This window comes from Labrus bergylta, chromosome 5, assembly GCF_963930695.1.
Source record: "Labrus bergylta chromosome 5, fLabBer1.1, whole genome shotgun sequence".
In the NCBI taxonomy this organism is placed as follows: Eukaryota; Metazoa; Chordata; class Actinopteri; order Labriformes; family Labridae; genus Labrus; species Labrus bergylta.
In genome coordinates, this window is record NC_089199.1 from 26,705,708 (window position 1) to 26,733,472 (window position 27,765).

Genomic DNA, 27,765 nt, shown 5'->3' on the forward strand with positions numbered 1-27,765 from the left:
TTCCAAGAAGAGAAGCTTAAACTTGCGGTAATAAAAGTTGGGTGGATACAGTCTGTACATAAACATGGACGTAGTCTCATTGACGTCACCCATTGGTTTCTGAAGCGCCTATCGGTGGCGGTCACCATATTGAAAATGCTGTCTCAATCTAACTTCAAACTAACAGTAAGATCAGCCAGCATCAAGAATTGGTGTAGTCAGGCCAAATTCCAGGCATGTTTATTTCTGCTTTAGGCCTTTTTGAGTGGTAGTGTATATGACTTTTGCAGTCAGCCTCAAGTGGACACTCAAGGAACTGCAGTCTTTTGTACTTCTTCATTGACTTAATTTTCCAGGTTGTCACCTGTGTACATCACATAATAGCTTAAAAAAATGTTTTGGGGGAAGGTCCAACATTATTCCTTTCTTGTACTCTGTAGTGACTTAGATAATAACATTATAGCACTTGCATATAAGATAGGTTAAACCTGGAGTTTGTCCAATAAATAATAAATAATGTTTATTCTAGCAGAAGGAAAATACAGCAATAATTATTGGCCTAAGTATACAAGTGCCATCAATAAGAATACATATTTGGTGTAAAAACACTAATGTCTTGCTGGCACCACATTGTTGTAGTATTTTAGGGACTCTCTCTAATTAAACACATCTTTTTTGGATCTTGGCAATAGGATTTCTGAAAACTGACTATCACAGCTCATCTTCCTCAGTCATGATTATCTTTATTATCCAGGCTTTATAATGATGACAGTTCTGATATCATTACGTCTGTGTTTGATAACTCTAAATACACTTCTGAAAAGAGGGAAAATCTTGTTTGATATTGAGAAAATTACACAAGCTGCTTTATTATTAGCTACATGTGAAGATCACAGTGTTACAACCTATTCCTTTGTGAAGCACAGGTTATGATAATTGACTACAAAAGCAGCTTTTTTAGTGCCCTCACCACCGCTGTTATCTGCTGCTGAGCCTTGTGACTGAGACTAAGGCAGACAGCATCTATCACTAATCATTCCTCTTTCCTTAAGGCAATAACTGTCTCGCAAATGGACAGGATGCAACATGAGACTCCGAAGCTTATAAAGACACTGTGTCATCCTGTGTTGTAACATTGACTGTTTTCTAGAGCAATAACACAGCGGACCACTAACATGTTATGCACATCTTGAACTTAAAGATTCAAGATGTACTGTATGGTGAAGAGTTGACTCCGCCCACAAGCCCTGAGGTGCATTTCATCCCCAGTCTCCCTTCCCTGTGTTTCCTGTTCCTTCTCAGCTTTCCAATCCGTTAATTAGAGGACAAAATATTATCTTAAAACAATTCCCAATGACTCAAGCACACATGGTGTGTCTGCTCTGGTATCATCCTGTTTAATGGGTCAATGTTTACTGATGAAAAGACCTTGAACAGACAGATGCTTTTTAGATAGATAATATCAGCATGCATATCTGTTCTGTACAAAGCCATCAACTTAGTATTTTATGAATTTATTTAAAAAATTGAACAATAACAACCACTAGGTCAAAATGTTGGCATGTTTATTCAACCAAAACAAATTGGTGAAATCTCGATCTGTTTGTGTCTTATCTATAGACTGTATATTGAAAACGGACTGGGCAAAAGCCATCTGGGAGTTTAGCCATAATATTTAGAGCTCCCCCTGCTGACTTGCTGCAGTATAGGTCATAATCAACCCCTGCTCTATGATAACAAACTATACATTGAAAATGCACATCAGATACATTTCCTGTGCACCTGCAGAGTACAGCAGAAATGGTGAGTGATAACGTAATGAACGCTTATACAAGACTCATTGTACTTTGATAAATGTCAGTGTCTGTTTCAAACCGATACAAGATTCTGTTCTGCTGTGGACTGTACCCACCTGAGAGATCTTTGGTTTTATAGGTAATTTAAATGTATGCATTATATGTTAGAGAAAGTGGCTAGCGTCAATACTGCAGCTTTTACAGCCAATCCCTACTGTGCAGACTCTCGTTGCAAATAATATTTTGGCTTCAACCAGTTAAATGGAAGAAGTCTGAGGGACGCTGTCCACTAGCATATTTTTATGGTGTTATCATTTACAAAAAAAATGCAGGAATATTTCTTTAATGTCTTCTGTTTCTCCCCCTTTTTGTAACCACAGAGTCAGATGGAAACGCTCTACAAAAGCCTCACGTGGCGTACAATATTGGATTGTCCTTTTTATAACGGGATGTCTTGCAGGCATCCATCCATATCTCACAGCAATCAGACACCTTTTGTGTGTGTGAGTGTGTGTATCAGTGTGTGTGTGTGAGTGTGAGAGTGTGTGTGTGTGTGTGCATGTGTGTGTGTGTGTGTGGGTGTGTGTGTGGGCTCATATCAATGTCGCATTTGCTGACCCCAATTAGCATCAGCAGATCAAAGGAGCGGTGTAGCTGTGATATTCAAATGACAAGCAATCAGGCTGTCATTTCATCCCCCCAGACCAGACCATTTATACTGTCGATCAATCTGACACAAAGTGGTCTGTTAGAAACACGGCTGCTGTGTGGCTTCTTTATACTCCTTGTTTAACTCGTCCAGATATAAAAAAAAACACCTCCAGATGAGGCCACGGGTCGAGTTGCTGAAAGTAACGTTTGCGGGCAATCAAAAAACAGCTGTTAGTAAAGCTGCTTAAAATGATAAACACATTTCCTTTTAACACTTAGACCTGCTTCCCTTGTTAGTTGTTGTCCCCATGGAAACATAAGGTTAAAGCACTTAACGTTTAATTCACCCCAGGAGGAAATGGTTGTAACATGCACAAGCAAACGCGCACACACATGCTTGGAGGCTGTCGATAAAAATGGAGCCACATGTCCACTTCACTAAACACTTCCTATTGAAATGGGAGATCAAACTGTTCCTGAATCCTCACAGCAGGTATTCAAAGACACCGACAGGGCATCAAACACACATCACACACCATGTTGTATTTCGTATTTTGAGGATCAAAGTCCATTTTCAACCACACTGGCTGGATTTCTGAAACTCTGCTGTTCTTGTTTGCACTCAGTAAAATGGTTGTCAGGTTTGCTTTTGCTGCATTCACTGCGATCTACTCTGTAGACTTTCTGTTTTTTGCAAGTTGTGCATTTTGTTTCCTTAACTCTGTCAATGGTGTCTTAATCAGGGCTCCCCTCCTGATTCCGAAACATTTTAAGAGAAAACACACCAAAGCTGACCAGTCACAGTAGACTACTTGTTAATCATTCATTTATGTGATTTCCACCAGTTTTGACTGTGCAACCTCATCTTTGCCACCTAAGGCACAGTCAGGATGTTAACATGCAGTTAGAAAAAGTTGATTTACAGTATCTTTGTGTTTTGACTGTTGTAAATGACATTCAGAGGTTGAAGGTACATTTGAAAAAAATTCTGGTAGACAATATCTTTATATTCAAGTACAGGCAGCAGCAGTTGAGACTATTTTTGATAACAGTAATTTAACGATACACTATGTCTAAAATACGACCTAATTTATCTACAGTGGACTTTATGTGTGTTTTAAAGGAGAGTGCTGGATCAATCCAGAGGCCAGGGTACTTAAAGGAGGACACATGTTCAAGGGGTGGTCCATCCTTTAAATAAATAGAAAATAAATGAAGTTTAGTGACTCGCGAGGCTAATTCTGTTCCCAAACAGCAAACAACATGACTTTATCATGTTAAGAAGTAGTTTAGAAGAGAACCACATCTGTGCTAGGGAAAAACTAATATTTTAAAGAACTCTCAATGACAGATCTGTTATTCCCAGATGTATAAATTACTATGTCATCAGCATACAAATGACTTTGACACTCATAGAAGACATTAGGAAGGTCATAAATAAATAAATAAATATGATAAATATAGAGAAAATGAGAGGGCCCAAGGATGAGCCTTGCGGTATGCCCTTCTCAACTATGCATTTGCTTGGACAGTCCCAAACACAGTTAAGAAATGACAGGATTAGATACAGATGTGTAGGCAGTCTATGCTTTAAATGATACAAGCTGTTTTTGGTACCCTATCAGATCTCTGTTCTCTTTCTTGTTGTCTACATCTTTACTTTTGCAATGTATGTTAAGGGGTTTTGTTTTCCCTTCCTCAGATCTGACTCCAGACAGGCTGGGTCCTCCTTCTCATGATGCCAGTCCTGTGAGTCCTGAACCAACAACACCTGGAGCTCAGTCTCCATCCCACCTCCAGTACCATAGTAAGGCCCAGCACAGACGTTTCTCTATGGAGGTAAGAAGCAAAGGCTCATAGCAGCTGTACAGTATGGGGACACAGGTTAATACTGCAGATCAATGATTAAATGGGAATGAGTTCACTTTGATTTCTGGTCAGGCTGTAATCAAATGCTGCAAAGCTCTTCTTCCTCAGTACTTACAGGGTTGCAGATAAAGCACTGATGGAAAACTGGCAAGGTTCAAGTGCACATTACAGCATGAGAAGTCGGTCTGACATCAGAATTAACAATGCATATGTCATTTGTCCTAGTGCTTAAACTCTTTCCCCAGGAGTCATGTCTTTGTTCCCACCTCTGCCAGCTCAATAAGATGAGTCACCTCTGAAAGCTTTTAACCCTCCCCGAAGCAACAGACTTTTTATTGGAAAAGTGAGAGAGTTCGCAGTCCCACCTTTTCAGAAAAGTCCCTCTGGAGCAAATGTGATTCACTTTGAATCTCTCTCATACTCATACCAGACAGCAAAGTGAAATTATGCCTGAGGGAAGTTAGTGCTCCGGTACAATTCTATGAAGGAATGATGCAAGGGCTTGGAGCAAAGACAGTTTAAAAACATAAGCTATTTTATAGAAAATGTAAGATACTAAAGGCTGTGTTGTAAAATGTATAATATGCAACATTTAAAACATAAGTCAACTTAACTTAAGTCAAACTCCTTCATGGTTTCTTATTCTCAGCTCTCTTCACACTGAATAGTTCCATTTTTTATGGTTGCAAATATCCCCCATTTTTTAGCCAGATGTTTTTCTAATTCATAAAAAGTTACCATTCAACAGTTCTGTCAGAAAAAGATGATTGGGTTAACTTAATAGTATTCACATTCTCAGACTTCCTATTGAATGAAAGAGCGACTTATTAATTAAAATCTTTATTGACTTTATTGACATTCAGTGCCCACCCAGGTTACAGCCATGCTAATTCAACCATTAAGAACATTTATGGTAGGCTTTACAATGAACTATTTCTCTCCAATTCAAATTCAAGTCACATTATTTAAAACATTAACATTTTGCTCAGCTTCATTTAAAATGCAAATTTGTATGTGCACATTCCAATATCATTTTGTTAGACTGAAAACTACTTGGGCTGATGAAACTTAAGCTGTTTCATTGTAATGTATTAAAAGTTTTTAAACATGGAGGATTATCAGGCAGATGGTTGTGCACTGCTGGATCTCGTCATACACATGGTCACACGTACTGACCTTTCACAACAACTTCCAGCAGTGTGTACAGTCTACTCTACACGGTGAATGTTTCATTCTTTCTCTTGCCCCCTACAGTGTGACACAGACACTCTGCTATCAATCAAACCCAGACACCAAGATGTCCAACTAAAAAAGGAAACCAAGCATTGGAGAGACTTACAGACTTTTGTCTGTTTTTGCTGATGACAGCAGAATCCTGAGAAAATGGAAAAAGCAGCTTGTTAGCAGAGCTGCACAGCCAAGTCATATCCACAGGATGCATTCAGGCAAAACATACAGACCTGAAAAAAGGAAATTGTTGAGCAGCATTTCTTTTTCTCTCAGAGATGGATGACTAAACAAACTATGTTAATAAGTCTTGAAAACATATTTTTAGCACACATGAAGCTAATTATATTCCCCTAGTTGTCTGTATTTGGCAAGTACACTGGTTTCTTTTTCATTGATACAACTGGAACTTTTTGAGAGCAGTTTCCACTCAATTTAATTGCATTTCTAACTAATTTATCATCAATCAATACAAACCTTATATAGTTTTTTCCGACTATATTTGAAGATAAAGATGAAGGCATTTGCATTTGACCAAAATAAAAAATGAGCAGAAGAGCAAATCAGTAGCAGTCAGGGTCTAATGTAATGGAGGATGTATGTCATGAAGCTTGAAAGGTTGTTAATATTCATATTTTACTTTTACTAAACTCTTTATCCAAAAAAGACAGACTGATGTGAGTATGTTGTGAAACTTGGCGTCTGTTGTTTTCTTTCAGGACGTGAGTAAGCGAATGTCTCTTCCCATGGACATCCGTCTGCCTCCAGAGTTTCTCAAGAAGCTTCAGCTGGAGAGTGAAAACTCTCTGCCCTGCAAACCTCTCAGTCGCATGTCTCGCCGTGCTTCACTGGTTAGTGCTCTATTGTTCTTCATACAATACAGTATTCAGCCAACCTGGACCTTTTCCAGTTTTACAGTTTTCCAGTGCTCAAACTGACATGGAATATTTTTTTTCTTTTTGACCTTTTATTGACTTTGACAAATCAAAGAAGTCCAAAAGGAAAAAAAACTTGTGTATCTGTTGGACGTTTTCACCCCAGGGCAATTGGCAATTGGTCACATCCACATGACTGTCAAAAAAGCATTTTTTAAACGTTACGTGCTATGCATAGTTAGGCACGTAGCTGACATGATTGACAGGTGGGCGCAATGCAAGAGGCTTAAACCCCGCCTCAGCTCCCAGTTCTCAGCCTGTCGTTAGGTTGACTGAAAGTTAGACTGACACGGGATTTCCATCATGGCGGCTTCTTCCATTAATATTAACAGTCTATGGTTGTGACGTATTTCCTACTGAACAACATAGAACTAATAGAACCAATCATAAGATAGGATGCAGGTCATAACATCAGGATGAATTTGATTGGATCGTAAGCTTCAACAAAGCTTTTGAATTGGTCAAGTAAACACCCCTGAGGACATTTGAAACGTTTTGCAGGAAGAGAAAATACCGTTAATTTGACGTGAAAATACTCAGATAAATGCTTCATTGACAAAGATTTAGCAGATAATGACAGATGAATGAACACTTAACACATGAACACTGGATTAAAACCCGGGAAAATGTGTTTTATATTTCATGGGGTATTGAAGCCATGATATATAAACCCATTTTGATTTGCAGTAGTAACACATGACGAATCTAATTCATTGTGTTTCAGAAGATTTAACAATTGTTGTTATCCTATGTAGACTGCTGAAGAGCTTATGATCATCCAACCACCATAAAAATCTTATTATAGCAACCACATTGGCCTCTTGTTTGTTTTATCCATCCACCCAATGATTAGTCTAACAACAACACGACATATCAGCTCATATTACAGAGCACATTTCCTCTCTGCAGATTATTAGTCCTCTTATCTTGCCTTCCTTTGATTGAATTTGTACTTTCTGTATTAATATAAGCAATTAGAGGTATTTATATCCTGTTATGTTTATGGGGCAGACAAGGATTTGTTCAATAAGCTTAAGAAAACATGACTTAGCGAAACATATGTAAGCGAATATTATCATTTCGACTGTTATTAAGTATGATAGAACGAAAACACATCAGTCAACTGTGAACACTAATGCTGTCTTTTTTTTTTGCTTCTAGTCCGACATAGGCTTTGGGAAACTGGAGACATACGTGAAGCTTGGCAAACTGGGGGAGGTACGTCACTACCAATGACTCACTCACTCACCTTTTAACAATTTTCAGATGGTTAATGGAATCGGCTGACACATGGTCCAGTGAGAGATGAGTGTACAACTCCTACACCCACTCGGTCGATGCAAGCGAAAGATGAAAGCGGCATGTCTCTTGTGTTTTATGTTAACCACATTAATGTTATCGGTGAGTCTTCGTTAAACTTATCAGGCCCTGCTGCGAGTGATACTCAGGGGACACCAGCCTGTCAAGACGGGAACAACACACACCGCTTTGTTTACAGTTCTAAACAAGACAAAGTATGGTGTCCCTGTTTGTCCATTTTCACGCATTAGCATGTTCTGTCGCAGTTTAATCAACATTAACAGTCCTCATTCGGCACTCACACTGCGTCCTCCCTCAAACATGTTGTGCTCTGTAATAATATAATCCGCGGTTGTGCTTTGAATGAGGAATGCACGACACAGCCACTCAAATATCTCACCGTTTATATGAGAACAGTTATTGCCTTAAGAAATGAGGAATGATTTGTGGCAGAAGCTGTCTGCCTTAGTCTCAGTCACAAGGCTCAGCAGCAGATAACAGCGGTGGTGAGGGACTTAAAAGAGCTGCTTTTGTAGTCAATTATCATAACCTCTGCTTCACAAAGGTTTGCTTTATAAACAGTTCAGATCACTGGGATCTTCACATGTAGGTATTAATAAAGCAGCTCCTGTAATTTTCTCAATATCAAGCAGGATTTTCCATCTTTTCAGAAGTGTATTTAGAGTTATCAAACACAGACGTAATGGTGGAAGAACTGTCAGCATTTTAAAGCCAGGATAATAAATATAATCGTGACTGAGTAAGATAAGCTGGGATAGTCCGTTTTCAGAAATCCTATGTTAATAAGTTTAAAAAAAATACATGTTCTTTAAGGCTTTCAACGTTATCAAGTTTATATTAATACGGTAAAGGTCTGTAAATGAATGCATGCTATTTTGTCCCTTTAGGAGCACCGTAGTTAAGGCAACCGCTGACTGCAGCTTCTCTCTGTAGGCACAGAGATGGACAAAAACAACACCTCTGTGTCTTTGAATGGCTTATTTAATTTTTACAAACTCCCAGATAGCTCAGTTGACGATTTAAAAGTAACCATCCACTTCTTTAATATAAAAGTAAATCAAAATAAAAGCCGGTTTGTGGTCAACCAGGAAGTCAAGTACCTGAAGACAGTTCAAAAATACCAAAGAAAGTGTAACACAAACGTTTTTGAAAAGCAAATTAATGGAATTTGAAATGTTTTAAAAAATGTAATTAATCGCAATTAAATATTGCATGTAAGCGTTAATTCACAATTTAAAAATGTAATCGCTGACAGCCCTAGTGCTTGATAAATGTTTTTGACAAAAGCCAGCTAAATACTTCTGCATTAAGTTGGTATAATGTTGTGATGCTGCTCATTGATGTTAGCGGTTTAACCTGACATAAATTATCTGTTAATAAATGTATGTGTATGGTAGATGATCAAAAAGCAAAAAAAGTAAAGTCAATTGAAGTCACTTAATTTATATGACAGGAGGTTAACCAAAGTGATTCTCAGTAGACACAGGAATGAAAGAACAACGTGCAGGGATAAGATTTAAATGAAATGGATTGAAAACAAAGTGAAATGCGTTTGTTTGTGTTCATAGGGAACTTATGCCACAGTGTTTAAAGGACGAAGCAAGCTAACAGAGAACCTGGTGGCGCTAAAGGAAATTCGACTCGAGCATGAAGAAGGAGCACCCTGCACTGCTATCAGAGAAGGTATCAGCAAACACACACACACACACACACACACACGCGCGCACACACAGAAACACACAGTTACACACACATGAGCACACAACCCCACACGAGCACACACACACATTTCAAGGTTTTTGCCTCGAGAGGATGATCATTCTATTTTTGCCAAAAATAGAATTATCCATCCTTTTGGGGAAGCCATCAGAGAAGGTAGTGACTGGAGCACAGTTTACCCGTTATACACATCATATAGCTTCAAATACATTTACACAGAGAGACTGTCACGGTGTCACTCAGAATCTTAATAAGACATATTGTGAGCTCGCCAACATACTCTATACTCAGGGGATTCAAAAGGTCAGCACATAATCATGCTTCATGTTCATTCACAAAGTGGTCGTATAAGAGCATTGGTCTACGTTTTTAAATGTCTTCGCTTCATTTTAGATTTTGTTAACTGCTGAGGAAATAATTCAGAAATACTGTGCAGAGTTTGTTTTATCAATTATGGACTGCTTGCATTTTTGATTATGACAAGAAATCTAATAGAAGACTGCAATTCAAAAAATTCAAAGAGCCACTTGTGATGCCCCTCCCCCAGTGGTTTGTCCCCATCTCACTATTTCAGAGCCAGAGGAAGAGTCACAAAATTTGAAAAAGGGGGGTGGCTGTGGAGAGGAGAGAGGGGTTAGCAAACATTTACTCAGCCACTGAAGCTAGCTTTGTTAGCCAGGGGGATCTGTAATTCACTTAAACTGATAGGGATGCTTATTTTGACTTGTAAATATAAAGCCATGAAACAAAATGTATATTTCATTAAAAAGAACAGCTGACTCATGAGTCTTTTGGTACTCTGAACAAATACTTTTTAGGTAATGTCCATACTCTGCTTTATTGTATATTTTCATTTTCAATGGGTGCGTATACCAACTGAGACCAGAAACTCATTTTTAAAAGGTTGGTTTCTGTATGTAGTAAATAAACTTCTTTACAATTGTACTTCTTTTTGCAATCTGTGACGTCGCCCCCTGCTGGTTGTCAGCTTCTGAGGCCAAAGAGGAACAAAGCTAAAACCCTTTCTCATCTTTAAAGTGTAGTCATCTTTTGTCAGAGAGGCAGCAGCTTCTAGAGAAGGTTCTGCTGTTTCCCTTTACCTCCCGTTCTTCCGTTCCATCAGTGTCTCTACTGAAGAACCTGAAACACGCCAACATCGTCACGCTGCACGACATCATCCACACCGAACGCTGCCTCACTCTGGTGTTTGAGTATCTTGTGAGTACCTCTGCAGTTCAGCCTTCAGGTGTTGATCTCAAACAGACGTATTAAATATGGACAGATTTGAGTGTGAAGACTGTGTGTGTCGTCTCTTTCAGGACAGTGACCTTAAACAGTACTTGGACAACTGCGGGAATCTCATGAGCATGCAAAATGTCAAGGTGAGCCTCAGGCATGGGAAAAAAACTCATCAAACACTTCTGACTGTAGGCTAAAGCGAGCTGCTTTGTGAAGACGTTAAATAAACTAATTTCACACATCAGTTAAGTTTTATTTTAGTTCCAATTTAGTTTCATTTTACAATAAGCTTTTATATCACACAAACACAGCTAAGGAGTTTAGACTGCTGCTGGGGCATCTTATAGAAGAACATAAAATCAGTTTATACGCATACGATACTCAGGTTTACCTCAACTGTGACTTCAATAAATACAATGTTTCATTTCTGCGGCTGTGGCTCAGTTGGTAGAGTAGTCAGAAGATTAGAAAAGTGCCATACAAGCTAAAGTCCATTAACCATTTACAATGATTTGAGGACATCCAATAATGTTTTGTTTAAAATTTCCTTCAGCTTAACTCAAAAAAACACTGAGATGAGATATGCCCAATTTAAAAAAAAAAAAAACCTTGGCTGTTATTTCCATCTAATTTTTAACTCAGAGACCTTTGGGAATGTTGGCTGTTTGTGTACAAACCTTGAGCCATACAGTCTTTTATTAGTTACTATAATATGCATAAACTTCTGTTTGTATTGGATCCACTTTAACTCTTGTCTTTAGATATTATTGGCCACTTCTGCCATTTTGTGTTTGCGATGTTTTCATCTACTCTGTGTATTAATATAGTTTTCTCTATTGTTACTGTTTTGTCAATTATGATGTCATGTTGTACATTTATTTTCTGTTAGTATAATATATAAAATATATAATATCGCAATAACCTTTTTCTGTCTGTAGCAAGAGGTCCAATCCTTTTCTATTCTATTTTAACATAGAAAACAAGTAAACATTATACATATCCTTCACTCTCTGCACTGGCTGCCTTTTAATGTTTTTGTGTATTTTTACCCTCTGCAATATTTTGACTTTAAATCTCCTGATGGGATTTGGCTCAAGCTTTATTTCTTAAGTTTAAACTCCAAATGTGTCGTCATGGGTCCTACAGCCCTCAAACCATTTCTCAATCCTCTCCTGCAGTCCAAACTAAAAAGAAAACAAAAGTGATGGAGCAGTTTCCTTGTTTTCTTTCAATTCAATATTCCAAGAATATGGTTTACAACAAGAGAAATGGTCGTGCAGTAAGATAGAGCATGGAGGGTCTGCCGTGAGTGGTGTCTGCAACAAATGAAGCCTTTCAATACTTTCCTTCTTAAAATCCTATTTTGTTAGAGCATTTTCTATCAAAAACCAGCTTGCAGAGGAGTTTTGACATAGTAGGATGAATCCTTGTGATTGCAACACACATGATACACACACTCAAACACACTCTGCAGATACACGTTGACACTTTACACCGCACACTTATATATCCTTTTGCTACATTTTAAATATTTTTAATCTTATATTTCTGCATTTTAATGTATTTTACTGTAATGTTTGAGTCTTTTTATTGCATGACCTTGGGGAAAAGTCGTTTCACTGCATATCTGTATGAGAATATGACAAATTAAAAATCTTGAATTTTGATTTTATACATACTTTCAGAGCGGCACTGTGTTTATAATACCATTTTATTTTTACCTTTTTATCCTTTGATAAGTTGTTTTTTACTTTATCTTTTAACCCGTTGTCCATGATAATCCTATAAACAAACGTATAGTTTTTGATCATCATCGTTTCTTTTTCTCCAACAGATCTTCATGTTCCAGTTGATGCGAGGCCTTTCTTACTGTCACAAGAGGAAAATCCTGCACAGAGACCTTAAGCCTCAGAACCTGCTCATCAACGACAAGGGGGAGCTAAAGCTGGCTGACTTTGGTATGAAAAACATCACAGTTACATGCAGAACATACATACATCAACATGCAAATGTGTTCATAAAGACACCGACACTTAGGGATTAGATAGCATGTTTGCTGCTACTGTTGCTTTCCAATTATATTTTAGTGCCATTTGGAGATCTTCTCTGCTGATTACTTTAACACCCTTATTTCCTGTATCCTAGCAACTGTGCCCCTCTGTCTGACTTTTCTCAGTTTTTTATGCTGAAGTGGGGAAATATGCCCGACGGTATTCCCTGACTATTTTTGATCTGTTTCCACGTGACCTAGACACAGGTACTGAATTAATGAGAGGACTATTCCAACCTTGTCCTTCAATGACACGTTATGAAGACAGTATTTTCATGTGAGGATCAAGAAACTGGAGGTGTTACTGATCACATGTACAAGTGTCTGAATCCCTTACAAGGTTTATGTGAGACTTAATGCATCATGTTGTTTCATTATCCTCTGGAGACACAAATCCTTGTCCTTTTGAAGCAATTTTTCAGGTGGTACAAAAACAAAACAAAAGATTGCATATTTCAACACAATGAAAGCTTGAAGAGGGGCCTTTCCAAAGACGTTACAGACCCTCATTGTTGAACTCTGATCTTGTTGTGTTGTCCAGGTCTAGCGAGGGCCAAATCCGTCCCCACTAAGACTTACTCCAATGAGGTGGTAACTCTATGGTATCGGCCACCTGATGTGCTGCTCGGCTCAACAGAATACTCCACACCCATTGACATGTGGTGAGTTATACAATATCGATTTGTCCGTATTGGTACATGCTCTGCATTGCCACATTGATCATCTGCTTATTATGATTTACCAGGCCTACTACACATCGAAATGTCCAAATTGTCTCGATATGTGGATCATGCGCATGCTCCCCTGGTTTTTGTACTGTACCTGCGTAAACTGTGCTATCATTCATTCATACTGAACAGCATGCATGCTGCTTTACAGTTAGTGTGAGTCATTCAGTGTGTTGAGTTACTTCGAGGCGGACATCAGGTAGGTGCTCAGACAGATACTGTTCATACTGACATTGATGTGCTTTAGATAGATAGATAGATAGATAGATAGATAGATAGATAGATAGATAGATAGATAGATAGATAGATACTTTATTGATCCTGAGGGAAATTCAAAGCATCCAGTAGCAGGTCACAAAGACGTACATGACATGAAACATTTGTTACAAATATAACCACAAAACCAACGCCCCCCCCCCCCCCCCATACATATATTAACCTGAAAAAAAAGATTTGAAGAACACCTCTAGATGAATCAAACTTAAACCTATGCAATTAAAAAATAGACTTATACAAGAAATGTACATAACCCATGCAGGGATATGTGGGGCACATACTATTGGGCAAGTGAAGATGTCAGTCAGATGGTTAGGAAAGAGTTCTTCCAGACCATGTGAGTAGAATTAAATATAAGCTTTAAAAGACATATAAAATAATTCAATAAAAAGGCCAGAGTGAGCAGAAGAAATATATAGAAACATACAAAGGCCACTATATACTTCTGTATGTGCGTTTCCATTTATCTAAAAGTCCTACAGCCTGTTGTAAGAAGCTGCTCCTCAGTACCTCAGACCTGAGGGCAGCAGGGAAAACAGGCTTTTGTGTAGGTGTGTTGAGTCGTTGATGACCCTCAGGGCTCAGGCTCACACGCACACCAAACTCTCCAGTGCCTCTCAGATCATGCTGGTGTAGCTGCCGTACCAGGTGGTAAAGCAGCCTGTCAGGAAGTTATCTACGCCCCAGTAGATCCTGCCTCAGGCCACATTTCATTCGGCGCCTAAGGCCATACAGTCTTCTTGGGCCGTTTTACCAACCACAGTGGTTTGGCTGGCCAATATCAGGTTCTTGGGACTTTTCAATCCTGGATATTTTTCACTGCTGTCCTGTCCTGGCACCATTGTTCCAGGGTGCTCACCTCATCTATGTAGGCCGTGTTGTTGTTCACTCTCACCACCTTACCAAGTGGTCTGTGAGGAAGTCCAGAGTCTAATCACACAGTCTTGTTTCCAGTCCCAGATTCCTGAGTTATTGCATTGAATGCTGAGTTGTTGGTTTGTTTTGAGACATAATTTTGAATATCCCATAAAATAGAGTTGCAAAGTTGCTTTTCTAGGCAAACAGTGGGACCGGTTGAGATCCCCGCACCCGAGGCCGCGTGGCCCCTCGGTGCTGGCGGCGGATCAGGAAAACAATTCTCCCTTGTGTAAATCAGTGTAGTGATACAACAGAAAACTCAAAGTACTTGGTCTTTTTCGATTCTCTGATTTTTTTTGAAATTTTCAAAATCCAAAACAAAAAACACCAACCAGAATTTACATTTTCAGTATTTAAATACTTGCAAAAATCAGCTTTTTTTAAATTTCAGCTCAAGCCCTCTAATTCCCACAGGCCTTCTGGAGACTCTAAACCTGGATGAAGATAAATGATTTTCCTTTTTCTTTTACTGGGGTTGTCTTAAAGGTCACATATTATCTTCCTTCTAACAAGTTTAAATACCATTCAGAGCTCCAAGTACTGTGACATTTCTTGCTAAAAATCCACTCTGATCCTGGAATTTAATCATGCCTATAAACCGCCTATATCTAAAGCTTTGAAATTCAAATGAGCTGTGTGTGACCATGACCACACCCCTCTCTGGAAGGGTCTCTTTTGCACCATCATGCAAAATTGTATTAATGTGATAAGGTAGACTCAGAGGACAAGACAAACACCTAGCTGTAGGAGTGTCACTCACCCGGGGGAGGGGTTATTTCCCTTTGTGACATCAAAAAAAAAACTCTTCAAACGGCCGGTTTGAGCACACATTTTCGGTAAAGTGGAGCAGGCAAAAGATGGAGAGGACTTTTCTCATAATTGGGAGATCTGTAGACAGTCTAGGGACACATATTATTGGAAAAAAGAAAACATGGTAAAGTGTATTTTGCATAATATGTGAGCTGTCTCTAAACTGACTGCACAAACTGAGCTTTGCGTGTTTACACAGCAATTAGACAAATGTCTAACAGCCTGAGGATGGTCCTGGACTTCAGTGAATCATGAATATCAATTCAGCTCTCCCAGGTTAATTGTAGAGATGAGTCACTATAGCCATACCATGGAGCGTAATTCATCTGCATGCACTTTCCCTATGTGTGCTTGTGCTCATTATCAGTTTGCCATGGTGAGAACACCCGCTTAGAGGTGCTAAACCTCCGAGGAATGAATGTGGTGCAACATTCTTTTATAAGCTCACCTAGCTACACGTCCTCTCATCAAAAGAGGGCTGCACTGTGCCCACTCACAACACAAGTGTTTGCACTGATCTGCTCTCTTTGAAATGTGTGCTTTTGTTGAACTCATCGGGGGTTCTTTCATGTTTGATAAACCTTTAGTCTTTGCACATCTCCATCTTCTCTTGTTTTAGGGGCGTGGGCTGTATCCTGTATGAGATGGCTACAGGTCGTCCCATGTTTCCTGGAGCCACAGTGAAGGAGGAGCTACACTTAATTTTTAGACTCATGGGTAATTTGGCTTCATGATATCCTACAAGCTGGAAAAATACTAAAAATCAAGTAAAACATGCAGTTAAAACAAGGTGTGTGACCGCAGACATCCACATATCTTTGTTTCTTTGTTTTCCAGGAACGCCAACAGAGGAGAGTTGGCCGGGTATCAGCAACAACGAGGAGTTTAAGACTTATCTCTTTCCACAATACAAACCTCAAGGACTCCTCAACCATGTGCCCAGGTAACACTAATACAGTCATATGTCTGTTCATGTATGTGTATGTGTGTGTGTGTGTGGGGGGGGGGGTCCACATGTCAGATTTTTTGTAGAACAGTAAAGATAGAAGGACAGATAAGACATATTCTGTGAACCACAACCAATCCCCTGTTAAGGGGGGGGGGGGAATCTGCATGTAAAGCACAAACTGCAATATTTGTACTTTACTGCTGACATGAGCTCAGTTTACCTCGGTAGAAAACTTAACAGGCCTTAACACAAACTCCAACAGTTAAGAAATGGGATTATAAGATTATGTTGCTAAAACTAACTAAATGATTATTTATGCCAAAAAGGATTTCACAACAGATCCTGTCGACCTTTACAGCCGGATTGTTGGATTTTTTTTTTTATAAGGTTTATTTTTGGGCTTTTCATGCCTTAATTTGGGAGGTAGGACAGAGCCGGAAATCAGGGAGGGAGAGGGTGAGGGAACAACATGTGGGAAAGGGGCCGTATTCGAACCTGTGCCACCAGCGCCCTCTGTTGGAAGTTATACGCCGCTATGTTTACTTGTATGTGATAGATATTTCTTAGGGACATCCAGAAACAAGCTTATTTGTCTCAGGATACTAAGAAGAAGAAGTCAAGTTCATATCTGAAAAAAATATAATTCTGGTAGTACACTTGCCTTAGTGGAGATTAAGTTAATTTTGCTCTGGGAATCTCCTGAATCATGAGAACAAAAACTGAACTTCTCTCTTTGCCTCGGTCAGGTTGGACTTGGACGGGATTGACCTGCTGTCTGCTCTGCTGCTGGTATGAGATAAAAGTCAAATGACACTTACTCACTTGGATATAAGACAGAACTGAACAGTGACTCCAGCGATGGTCTAATCAGCTGCGTTTGTCTCCTGATTTCAGTACGACACCCGGGGAAGAACCACTTCTGAAGCCGCTCTACAACACCCCTACTTCCTGAGTCTGGGGAATAATATACAGAATTTGGCAGACAGTAAGACACACACACACACACACACACACACACACACACACGCTGTGATCACAACTTTAGATTCACACCATTAGTAGCTCTTAAATTAAATCATGTGTTTTTGGTTAATCCACTCATTCTGACAAGAGAAACTGCACAAAAAGTACCAATACTAGCACAAAAGAAAAGGTTTAAAAGTGAAGCTGTGTTCAACTTAAATATTGCTCCAGCCAAAGCAATCTTTCAAACATTTCATGAAGTCTTTGAGGTGTTTTAAAGGTCCTCTTGAGCTGCATGTCACCTTTTAGTTCAACGGTGTGTTTTCACCCATTACAACACTTTCTGTCCACTTTATAAAACTAACAGCCTTGAAGGAATCAGAAGGAAGCAACATCTCTTTACTAAGGTATTTTGCATGTCTTTGCAGTGAAAGTCCCGATATAACTTCTCACATTAGTGATGGCATTACGTTGATGTGCAACAGTATAACAAGGTCTAATTGGTGTTTTGAGGCTTGCTAAAAAACGAGAAACTAAAGCTTTACAGTACCTCTATTTTAGATCTGCATGTTCTGCAATGACTCAGCGAAGGTTTAACTGACTGCAGAAACCAGTCTATACCTTTTTTTTTTTTTTTAAGTTTCTAATATATACTGTCATTAAAGTGAAACCTGTAAGGGATCATTTACAAGGAGCAGGTTTTTGTAGCAGAATGGAACCATGACAGGCTAAGCTTAGACCCTGACGTGAATCTGAAGGGTCTTGTCTCACCATGCTGTTTGTAATTGGTCAATTAGAGCACGACTGTGTAATACCGTCAGATGAACTGAATCTTTTTCTTGTTACCTGGTTGTCCTGTTGACCTTGTAGATTTAAGAAAGTTATTCTTGAACCTTGGTATTCATTACCTGAAGACCAGTTCTGATATAACCGCCTAAATGGACAAATCTTTTGTTTCAAACTTCATATTGGCAACCCCATTTACGCTTCTGTCTTTGAAGTGTGCATGTCGAGCTATAGCCTCAAGTCTGACCATTTGAAAGTACAGGTGCAGTAGACATGTCACAGTTTTTCCTGAGTCATTCTCTCTCTCTCTCTCTCTCTCTCTCTCTCTCTCTCTCTCTCTCTCTCCTTTTTGTTTTAGCTGCGTCAGTGTTTTCTCTCAGAGAGTTGCAGCTCCAGAAAGACCCCGGCCATCGCAGCTCAGTGTTTCAGCCTTTAAGTAAGTATCCTGTGTTGATACAATCTCTGTCGGTATGACTTTTCTATTTGCTTTGTTGTTCATTTGATGTCATGGACATGGACATCTGTTATATTATTCTGCATCTGACCATAATTTGTGTTTATCTTAAAACCTGTTCATGAGAATGTGGTATACCAAAAGCAACTCCTTTGTATATCCTGTGCATTTACGTTACTTTTCCATTTACTCTCATGCTCTATATGTTTCAATAAAACATTCTCTGAAATATAAAACAAATTTAAGGAAATGATGCTCTTCATTAATACTTACCAGAGGGATCCTCATGCTTTAAATTTCCTGAACTGTCAGACACCATTGGAATTAAATGTAGCTGTGTTTTGTTCCTGACTACAGAATCCAAAAAGTGGCAACAAATCTAATTAGTTCAGCTCTACAATAGACAGCACGTTGATTTACTCATTAAAAAGATATCTCATAGAAACTCCAGAGGAACTAAGAGGAAAATAAAATATAAATTAACAAAGTGCTGTCCACTCATTAAACAGTTTACTGTCATCCTTATACTCTAACCAGCTCCAAATATACTTAACAAGTGTCAGTGTGACTAGTGAGGCTAATAAAAAGCTTAAGGACACATTCAGCTTCATAACTTTTTACTCATAGTAGTTCATTAGTGTCATCCAGCTGAAGAGTTTGGGGAAAGTGTTAAAAAGTAAAAGTAAGAGCTACTCTGCTGTTGTATCGCATACAATGACAATAAAGTGTCTTATCTTATCTCATCTTTAAATACAAGATAAGCATTTAAAGATACGATCTAGGCTGGAGGTGGAGTTCATGGGTGGAGATATCATGGGAAAGGATTTGTTTTACCAGAATCCCACTGTGAGGTCACAAGTTGAGCCAATTTGAAACGGAGCATTTTTCTCGGTGTTGTAAGACTTAAACAGACCACAAACAAAAGGACTGGATGGGTTTATTTCACATTTTGTGGGTCGGTGGTCACTCAGGTAACCCAAATATATGTTCAAAAACACTGTAAAAGTGGATTTTTCATAATCTGTCCCCTTAAAGATAAGATAAGTCAAGATGTACTTTATTTTCCCCAGGGGGAAATGTGCCTTGGAATAAAAGATATGAGCATAAACAAAGAATTCTGTAAGTTCTGTCGGGAGGTCTGGCTGCTCCACTTTAGGACCAAGAGCAAGTATTCTGGTCTGAGCCGGTTCTGAGAAAAATTAAATTGTGAAACTAAGAAAGATGTTGAGGATGGCCTTTTTCCTATTGAAAAATGAGGAGTCAACTTGGAACATCTGAAGGATTTTTTTCAAAAGAAATGATTCTCATGTTGAAGGTTAACGAGTAGATTTGGCGAGCCGAGAGTGTTTGGAGTTTTCACAAACCAGGGCTGTTCACTCGACAATCGCAAACTTATTATTCTTCTGCCTTCATTTGTGTGTTCTCAGGAGGAAAGAACCGAAGACAAAGCATCTTCTAGAGCTCACAGAGGAGGAAGAGAGAGAGACACACAGAGAGAAGAAGAGGAGCTGCGTTTTTATGACCACAGCCCTCACAAGGCCTACACGCACACACACACACACACGCACGTGCATGAACACACAAACTCATGTGCACTCACTCATTTCCAAGCCAGCTGACACACAGGGTTTACTGGAAATAATGTGCACTGCACTTGAAATGACTGAGCTAAGATAGACACTCTCTTTGTCCACACACAGACAGTCATTTACATAAAGGTCCTTCTACTAACTGTTACTGCGTAGTTATCAAGGTCCTTATAAGTGATGACACATAGGACTTTAAAAGTGTTTATTATAGCATCATTAAAGAGTTTATGGCTAGATCGTATAATTGAATAATCAACCAAAACATATTAAAAGAGCAAGTAGATCATACTTAATGTGTATGTAATGCTATTATAAACAATAATAGAAACTAATGTTTTAGTAACATTATTTATTAGTCTATAACTTGTCAATAAGTTGGTAGTAGTGTCTATATTTTACAGTCTAACGATAAACATGTTTTTGATGCTATTCTTAATGCTTATTCGCTCTTACGTATGTCTTACTGTATGCAGTAACATATAATTAGACATACATAAGAAAAAAAGGACACAACTTGTTTCAAGGACCTCACTTTGAAGTGTTACCCACATTTGCACACATTTGCACAATCAGCAACACCTAACATGCTGCCGTTACACACACACACACTTGAGGTTTATACGTTTTCTGCTGACACACACACACACACACACACACACGACTTAAACCCAAGATAAAATAGACCTCTAGGGGGGAAAAAAAAAACACTTCTTGGCTGTGTGACAGAAAAGCCTTTTCATATACACAAGCTTGTACAAATTTCTGTTCAGAGCACACCCAGCTCTTCAGCCGGCCGAGGTAGCTACCACATCTGAAACCATTACACAGGTGTACAGATGTAAGGGTTGAGGTGTCAGTTTAAATCAAAGTAAAGTATTTTTTTTTTAAATTCCCCAAATATAAACCCCATCATTCCCTTAAAAAAAAATCATGATAAGACACCAAAAAGGTTTCAAGGTATGCTCATACTTTATCCTTTATACCTGACCTCACTGTTAAGTTACGCTTATAAAGACAGATTTTATTCATCAGATTTTATCATTATGATAGACTACAAGTTACAACATTTTAACATAATGTGTCCAAAGATACTAGAACTTGTAGAACACCACAAGCAGTGGCGGAGCAAGACTATTTGGATGGATGACTGAAATGTGATGGATGCAAACCTACACAAATGAAAAGTGTTTATTTACCCACTGATCATACCAACTTTAACAACTAACATTCAAGTAAGACTTTATATTCACGGGTATCTTATTAACCTTAAAAAGTAAAAAAAACAGTGACAATGTTTAAGTCTTCTAAAGTTAATTCTTTAAGGACCAGAGAAGAAGATGTATGTCCAAAGTAACAATTTAAAGTATGAAGAAAAATACATTTACCACACCTAAATGCAAAGCTCAGAGCAGCTGCTGCAACTCAGCACAACAAGTTTATCTACAAGTCACACCTCTAACAAGGCAAACAACTGATACTACAAGTACTGTACGGTTTTGGAGATGAGGCTGAAAAAAAGTGGTACTGGGTGTTGAATGCTAACAGACACTTGCTAAAAAGAATAGCCTTTGGTTGTGTATCTTTACAAAGAATAGATTTAAACTATCAAATGATTTGTTACGCTGTACACTACCTTAAAAGCGAATTGAGTGGCATTAAAATGTCAGCTCATGCTACATATTAGCTTATGTGTAATGTTGGCTGATAATGGTTAGCTATAGTGGAATAATATGTCAGCTTGCTTATTAGCTAAATCTAATTTAAATAACTACATCTCTGTCACAAGTGTCCTCAAAGTTTTACACACACACAAGAAGCAGTTTGGAAATAGTAGCAACATTGATTTACGTTACCTCCGCTCACATGAACACTGAGCCTATCAAACATACTCGTGTCCACAGACTTGCCTTGCTACGGTGTTTCAACTCAGTGTGGGGTGTTGTTCCATACAGTGTTAAGAGCTGACTTTCACTCCAGTTTTTGAAGTTGCCTTAGTAAAATGTGCATGATATCTTGGCTTGTTAAGACTCTATATTTGATCTAGTGTAGCCAATGTGTTTGGAGGCATTTGCTTTGTGTGCGTAATAACTCTCAGTATGTGATTTTAATCGTCTCCTATATTGCACAAACCAGAAGTGTCCTCTGAAGCCTGCTCCCTTCCCTTTGTGTCTTATACCTTACGTGGCTCTGATCATAACACAGTATCAAACCAAATCCCCTCGAGCCTTGAGCAGTTAACTTGGGAAGTATGCTCAACAAGTACTTTCTATTGTAGCAAATTACTCTCAGTAGGACTCACCACTTCTGTTTATATTTAGCACAGCTCTAATACACCTACTGCAGTGTGTGAAAGAACACACTGTAAAACTGACTCACAAACTGTACATATCTGCAGAAGCCAAACTTTCTAACAGTTTTCATCGAACGACCCTCACAGTTCCTTTGTGATCAGCGCAGAGTCCAAAGAGTATTCATCTAGAAGATGAAATCATTAGCAGACATTTGGCCTGTGTTGCTAAGATACACTTTTATTCCTCTCTCCTTAATATGTCCCGACTCCCTCTTTATCTCCGACCTCCTTCTCCAGTACAACTGAAGGATCCACGTGTAAACCAATGAGAAAGGGTTGAGTTGTCATAATAACTGGTGGGATGTGATTTAAGTTCATATAGTGCAATATAAAAGAGCTTCCTTAAAGCCGTCATTCTTCCAGTCACTAACATGGTACTGTGCTTTAAGATAAGCAAATGTTTAGAAAAAGAGTTGTAAGGATGCATGTACATTCACATGTCCATCATACATAAGATAAACGGGGGACTGGTCGTTGACTGTGTTTATTGCATATAATCAGGAGGGTTTGCCTTTGTCATCCAGATCATGCAATATTCAAAAGTCAAAGGCAACTGGACTTCTCATGGCTTTGTTTCATTTTTACATTTTTACCTTCACCTGAGAGGAGTACTTGGTTCTGAGGTGTTCAGTCATTAACAATGAAACAGCATTAATCAGATAACTTAAGTGTTCATAAACAGTGGCGTTTCTAAATTCTGTGAGGGCCCATGGTAGAAATTCACAAGGGGCCCCTAACCATCATTATGTTATCAATAATCTGAACAGCAAAATACAAAATGTCAACATTTAGTTTTAGTTCAGGACTAAAGAGCAACTTGACAGGTTATAAGATGTTTAATACCGTAAATACTTACTCACATTCTTCAGCTAACAAGTCAACGACTGCTCTCTTAATTCATGTTAAATTAATAGAACAAATGCCAAACTGTAATGCTTGCAGAAGATATGTCATTCAAGTGTCTCTTCCCCACAGATAAGGCTACACATGCGCTCATTTATTTTTATATTAATGGTAATGTGTGACAGACTCAGAGACGCACACACAGAGAATTCCTCTTCATTTTACTTTTAAACAAACTTGTTTTTCTGATGAATAATGCATGCCATGCTTAGCAGCGCAACAATAGTGAGTGCTGTCAGATGGGGCCGCCTTAGGGAGATTTCCTACTGTCATTGCAAACTTTGCACATTTTGAGACACTGCTGGGGTTTAAAGTTTTATCAGCCCTTAGGGGCCCCCTATACTGGCCCGGGGCCCCAGGTAGTTGCCTGCGTTGCCTGTCGACAATCAGCGCCTTTGCTCATAAAGATCAGAAAACAGATTAGCCAGAAGAAAACAACACATGGTTAAAAGTTTTATGATACAGCCACCATAAAAGTTTCAACTTACAGCTACCAATCTTTTTTTACTTTTGTTTTTCTTTACAGCAGCCTTACATGCCCACTACAGCGTTAGTGAGCAATAGAAAGTCCTGTCTAGATCAGAGCCTTCAGTCAGCACTGAGGGATTTTTGTTGAAAGGCAACATTTCTAGAATAAATACTGAAAATCCACAGCAGTTGACTATAACTATAACTTCTAGATCCGCTGCTGACTAAGACAGTGGACGCAGTACTTCTGTAGAACTGGTTCAAATATGAAAAAGTTAAATTACAAAGCTAGATATATTTAAGTTTATCTGTGCCTGGAAAATAAAGTATGTTAAATTAAATATGGGGAATTTAAAGACATTGAATAAAGATGTGTCTTTGAATAACTTTATATCACAATCCTCACAATGCTGATCACTCAATATCAGGAAGAGACAAGCATCATATGTCACCGTCACCAACCTATATGTTACCTCGGACGTAGTGACACAAAACTGATGGTTTATGTAAACAAGAAAATAAGCCCTTTGGACATGCATTAATGAAGAGATGTCAGGGGGCTGCAGACACCCAAGGCAGTTGTTGGTTTGTGCTTTGCTCAAAGGCATCTCGGTAGAGTCCCATGTCAATCCTTAAGTTGACGCCACTGTTTGTCATCGACTCAACCACGGACGTTTGGGTATTTCATACCACATGTATAAAATGACCAAACGTCAGTATCTGACAGCCTGGAAAGAGGACAAGTTGTGCTCCTTGGTTTGTCGGCGTCTCGTCCTTCCCATCAGATTTGATCATATCATTTTCACAGACACATTAGGTGTCACCCTAAGGGTATTACATAACATTTAATTTGGCCATTAAAGCCGAAAGCATCATAGCACACACTGACAGCGTTTTAGTTTTTTTCTCAAAGGGGTGCTCCTATAAGTTTGAACATTCAGAAATGTGTTTGGAGTAGTTATAACAGGGTGGAGGACCCATGATCTAGATGATTGGATCCACAGAAGCGGGCAGTTCATCAGGAAAGACGCAAATAAATGACGCATGGAGACTGTTGAGGGATGGCAGGGGAATACGATACCCAGAGTTTGGTCCCCGTTAACAGAGTGTATGAGCCCCTTAAGTCACACATGATCCAATCAGAGGGATTTATGTTTGTGTATGGATGAGCAGTGACGGTGAAACATAAGTTGGACGCTGATAGTTTTTCTACCTCTAGCAGAGAGTAAAGCTAATGGAAGAATGATGTTGTGAAATCCAACCCTGTTTTGACCTGAAACAAAGGTGAAGGCAACAAGGAGAGAAATTAAATTTCAACATGCTTGCACCTCAGAAGGAAGAATAAATGTGGATGTTACCCTCCCCCCCTTCTTTCCCTCAGTGGCACAATTATTACTGTGTGTGTTATAGTTGTGGTAAATTAAGCTATTTTAAATACTGTAATAAAAAAAAAAAGAAATAATATATGTATTTTAACAAATGTTTCCATTTTTCTCAGTGAGGTTTTATGCCATTCAAAATAGAGCACTGTATTTAAAAAGACTGCAGACTATGTCTAAATGTTTTCTATAAGATAAGTTTAGATTTTGTATGAGATGTGATATTTTGTGTGATCTGTCAGAACTGTTATCAAATGAAAAATTGAATGTACTGTGACTGCCAACAAGGCATAAAATTGATTTAATAATCAATTCATTAATGAATAAATAAATTATTGACATTCTGGAACACACTCACCTGGTCAGTAATTTCTTTTGACTACTTATATCATTAATGATATCCGAATGAGCTGATGTGATGGTCTGTGGTTGGAGTGTAAATGGTGGGAGCTTCAATGATAGAGGAACAGCAGGTGGTGCTTTTGGTCTCCAGTTTTTTTTAATTGTGCACCGCTGTGACAGAGGCAGCAATACAAAGTGTATACCAGTCAATCAATCAATATGTATGTGTATAGCTCCATCATGAGCACAGCACTTAGCTAAGCAACAGTGGCAAGAAAAACGTACTTTTAGAATCAGATAAGATTACATTTATTGTCTCAGTGGGATTATTTGCCTTGCACTTCACATTGCTCTGATGTAGTAACAAAATATCAAAGTTCATTCATGTATCAGTCAAACATATCCAGTTTAATAATCATTGAATTACATACAAAGTAAAAAAAAAAATAATAATAAAAAAATATGTGATAATTAAGAACAGTGATTAACAACTGCAGGTACAGCTACACATCCACACACATCCACTCACAACCGCACGCCCATATGTACACACATACACACCTTACAGTTTAAGTGATGTTGAGGGCTTTGATAGAAAAGGGGACAAAGGAATTTTTCAAACGGTTGTCCCTGACTGAGGGAACCCTGTATTGTCTGCCTGAAGGGAGGAGCTGCCCACAGAAATGACTCTGCCCTGAAAACCCAAGTGAAAAAAAAGTTTGCTTACTAGATATTGTTGGGGTCAAAAGCTTTCTGTCATGCCTGACTTTTGTTCACGGTCGTACCCAGCTCCAAATGACTAACAGTTAAGTTCAATGGACCCACTCCACAACTTTTACGTTAAAAAAAGAGGGGATTTACACTGTGAAACAGGCAACAATTAATAAAATGTGTTTCTTTGTTGTGTTTATTAGTGATGGTGAGTATAGGTTTAAAATGATTTGGTTATGATTGCTAACCTGTTTTATCTAATCCTAATGGACCCCCCCCATGGGCCTGGGCCCAGGAAAGCTTTCCCTTTGTTTCCCCCCTTATGGACGCCCTTGCTCAGAGTGGAGAACATGAGATGGGTCTGAGAGGATTTGTTTTGTGCCTGGGATGTTGATGGACTCCCCTTGATCAAACAGCCATGCTGCTACTGTGTTTGGGTTGGAAAGTGGGTTAGATGCAGAAAGAAAGACAAGACTAGAGAAAATCAGAGTAACAACAATAATAAAATAAAATGAATAAAAAATAATTATGGCTACAATGTCAGTATTAATGGTTAAAGTATTGGTATGAGCAGTAACAGAACAGTATGACCAATTATTATAATAATAACATTAGAAACTATAATAACAGTGAAAAGGAGAGGACTGGTATGTTAACAGTAGCAGTTAAAGTCGAGCACCTTTAAGATTCACATTAAAATTCATTGTTGTGATAATTAATATAATACTGATATTAACAATTATAGCAGTTGGATTCAGGCAGTTTCAGCAGCAGTAGACCGTCCTACCATCCAGAGGAACCAACGAGACAAGGGAGCATGGGATCTCTCAGGAAAATATATGTTTAGTAATTTAAATAGTACATGAAGATTTATTATTAATATTGCTCTTACCTTTCTAATAGATGTATTGACCTCTATAAAATGGTAGTTAAAGGAGACCTTTCTACTCTTCTTATCGCCTGCATTATTACAAAATAATTCAATAATGTCCTTTCAAAGGCCAACAGCTGTGACTCTAAACCTGTCGAACCAGTTGAGACTGAAGGTATTTTTGGATTTCAATGCTGCTTGTTTAGAATCTCTTTTGTATCTCTTTTATTACATGGATTACGCCTGTTAATACCCTATTCTTAAAGGTTTTATTGTTATGTGTTCCTTGTTCAGATTTTTGAAGATTGAAGACGGGAGGACAGCAAACCCCAGTGGGTTTAATGCACGTACGTACACTACAGCCTTCAGGTGTGGCCTGTTACTTATTACCTAGGACAGATTTGAGGTACAGTGCTTCTATTCAATGAAACTTTAAACCCCTACTCAAATAGTAGATGAGAATTTGCTACTTTATAACCCAAA

General features: G+C 38.6%; 1 protein-coding gene across 1 annotated transcript in view; it reads left to right on the forward strand.

The window, feature by feature from the left end:
• Window positions 1–25,711, forward strand: part of cdk18 (cyclin dependent kinase 18) — a 46,957-nt gene extending 21,246 nt beyond the window's left edge. Inside the window, exons 3-16 of the mRNA XM_020632720.2 lie at window positions 4,129–4,265; window positions 6,242–6,373; window positions 7,619–7,675; window positions 9,346–9,460; window positions 10,620–10,714; window positions 10,816–10,878; window positions 12,570–12,693; window positions 13,327–13,447; window positions 16,137–16,234; window positions 16,355–16,460; window positions 17,213–17,255; window positions 17,361–17,451; window positions 18,574–18,651; window positions 20,097–25,711. Coding sequence (XP_020488376.1) covers window positions 4,129–4,265; window positions 6,242–6,373; window positions 7,619–7,675; window positions 9,346–9,460; window positions 10,620–10,714; window positions 10,816–10,878; window positions 12,570–12,693; window positions 13,327–13,447; window positions 16,137–16,234; window positions 16,355–16,460; window positions 17,213–17,255; window positions 17,361–17,451; window positions 18,574–18,651; window positions 20,097–20,128 — 1,292 coding nt within the window. The 3' untranslated portion in view covers window positions 20,129–25,711. The remainder of the gene's footprint in view (window positions 1–4,128; window positions 4,266–6,241; window positions 6,374–7,618; window positions 7,676–9,345; window positions 9,461–10,619; window positions 10,715–10,815; window positions 10,879–12,569; window positions 12,694–13,326; window positions 13,448–16,136; window positions 16,235–16,354; window positions 16,461–17,212; window positions 17,256–17,360; window positions 17,452–18,573; window positions 18,652–20,096) is intronic.
• Window positions 25,712–27,765: the final 2,054 nt, after the last annotated feature.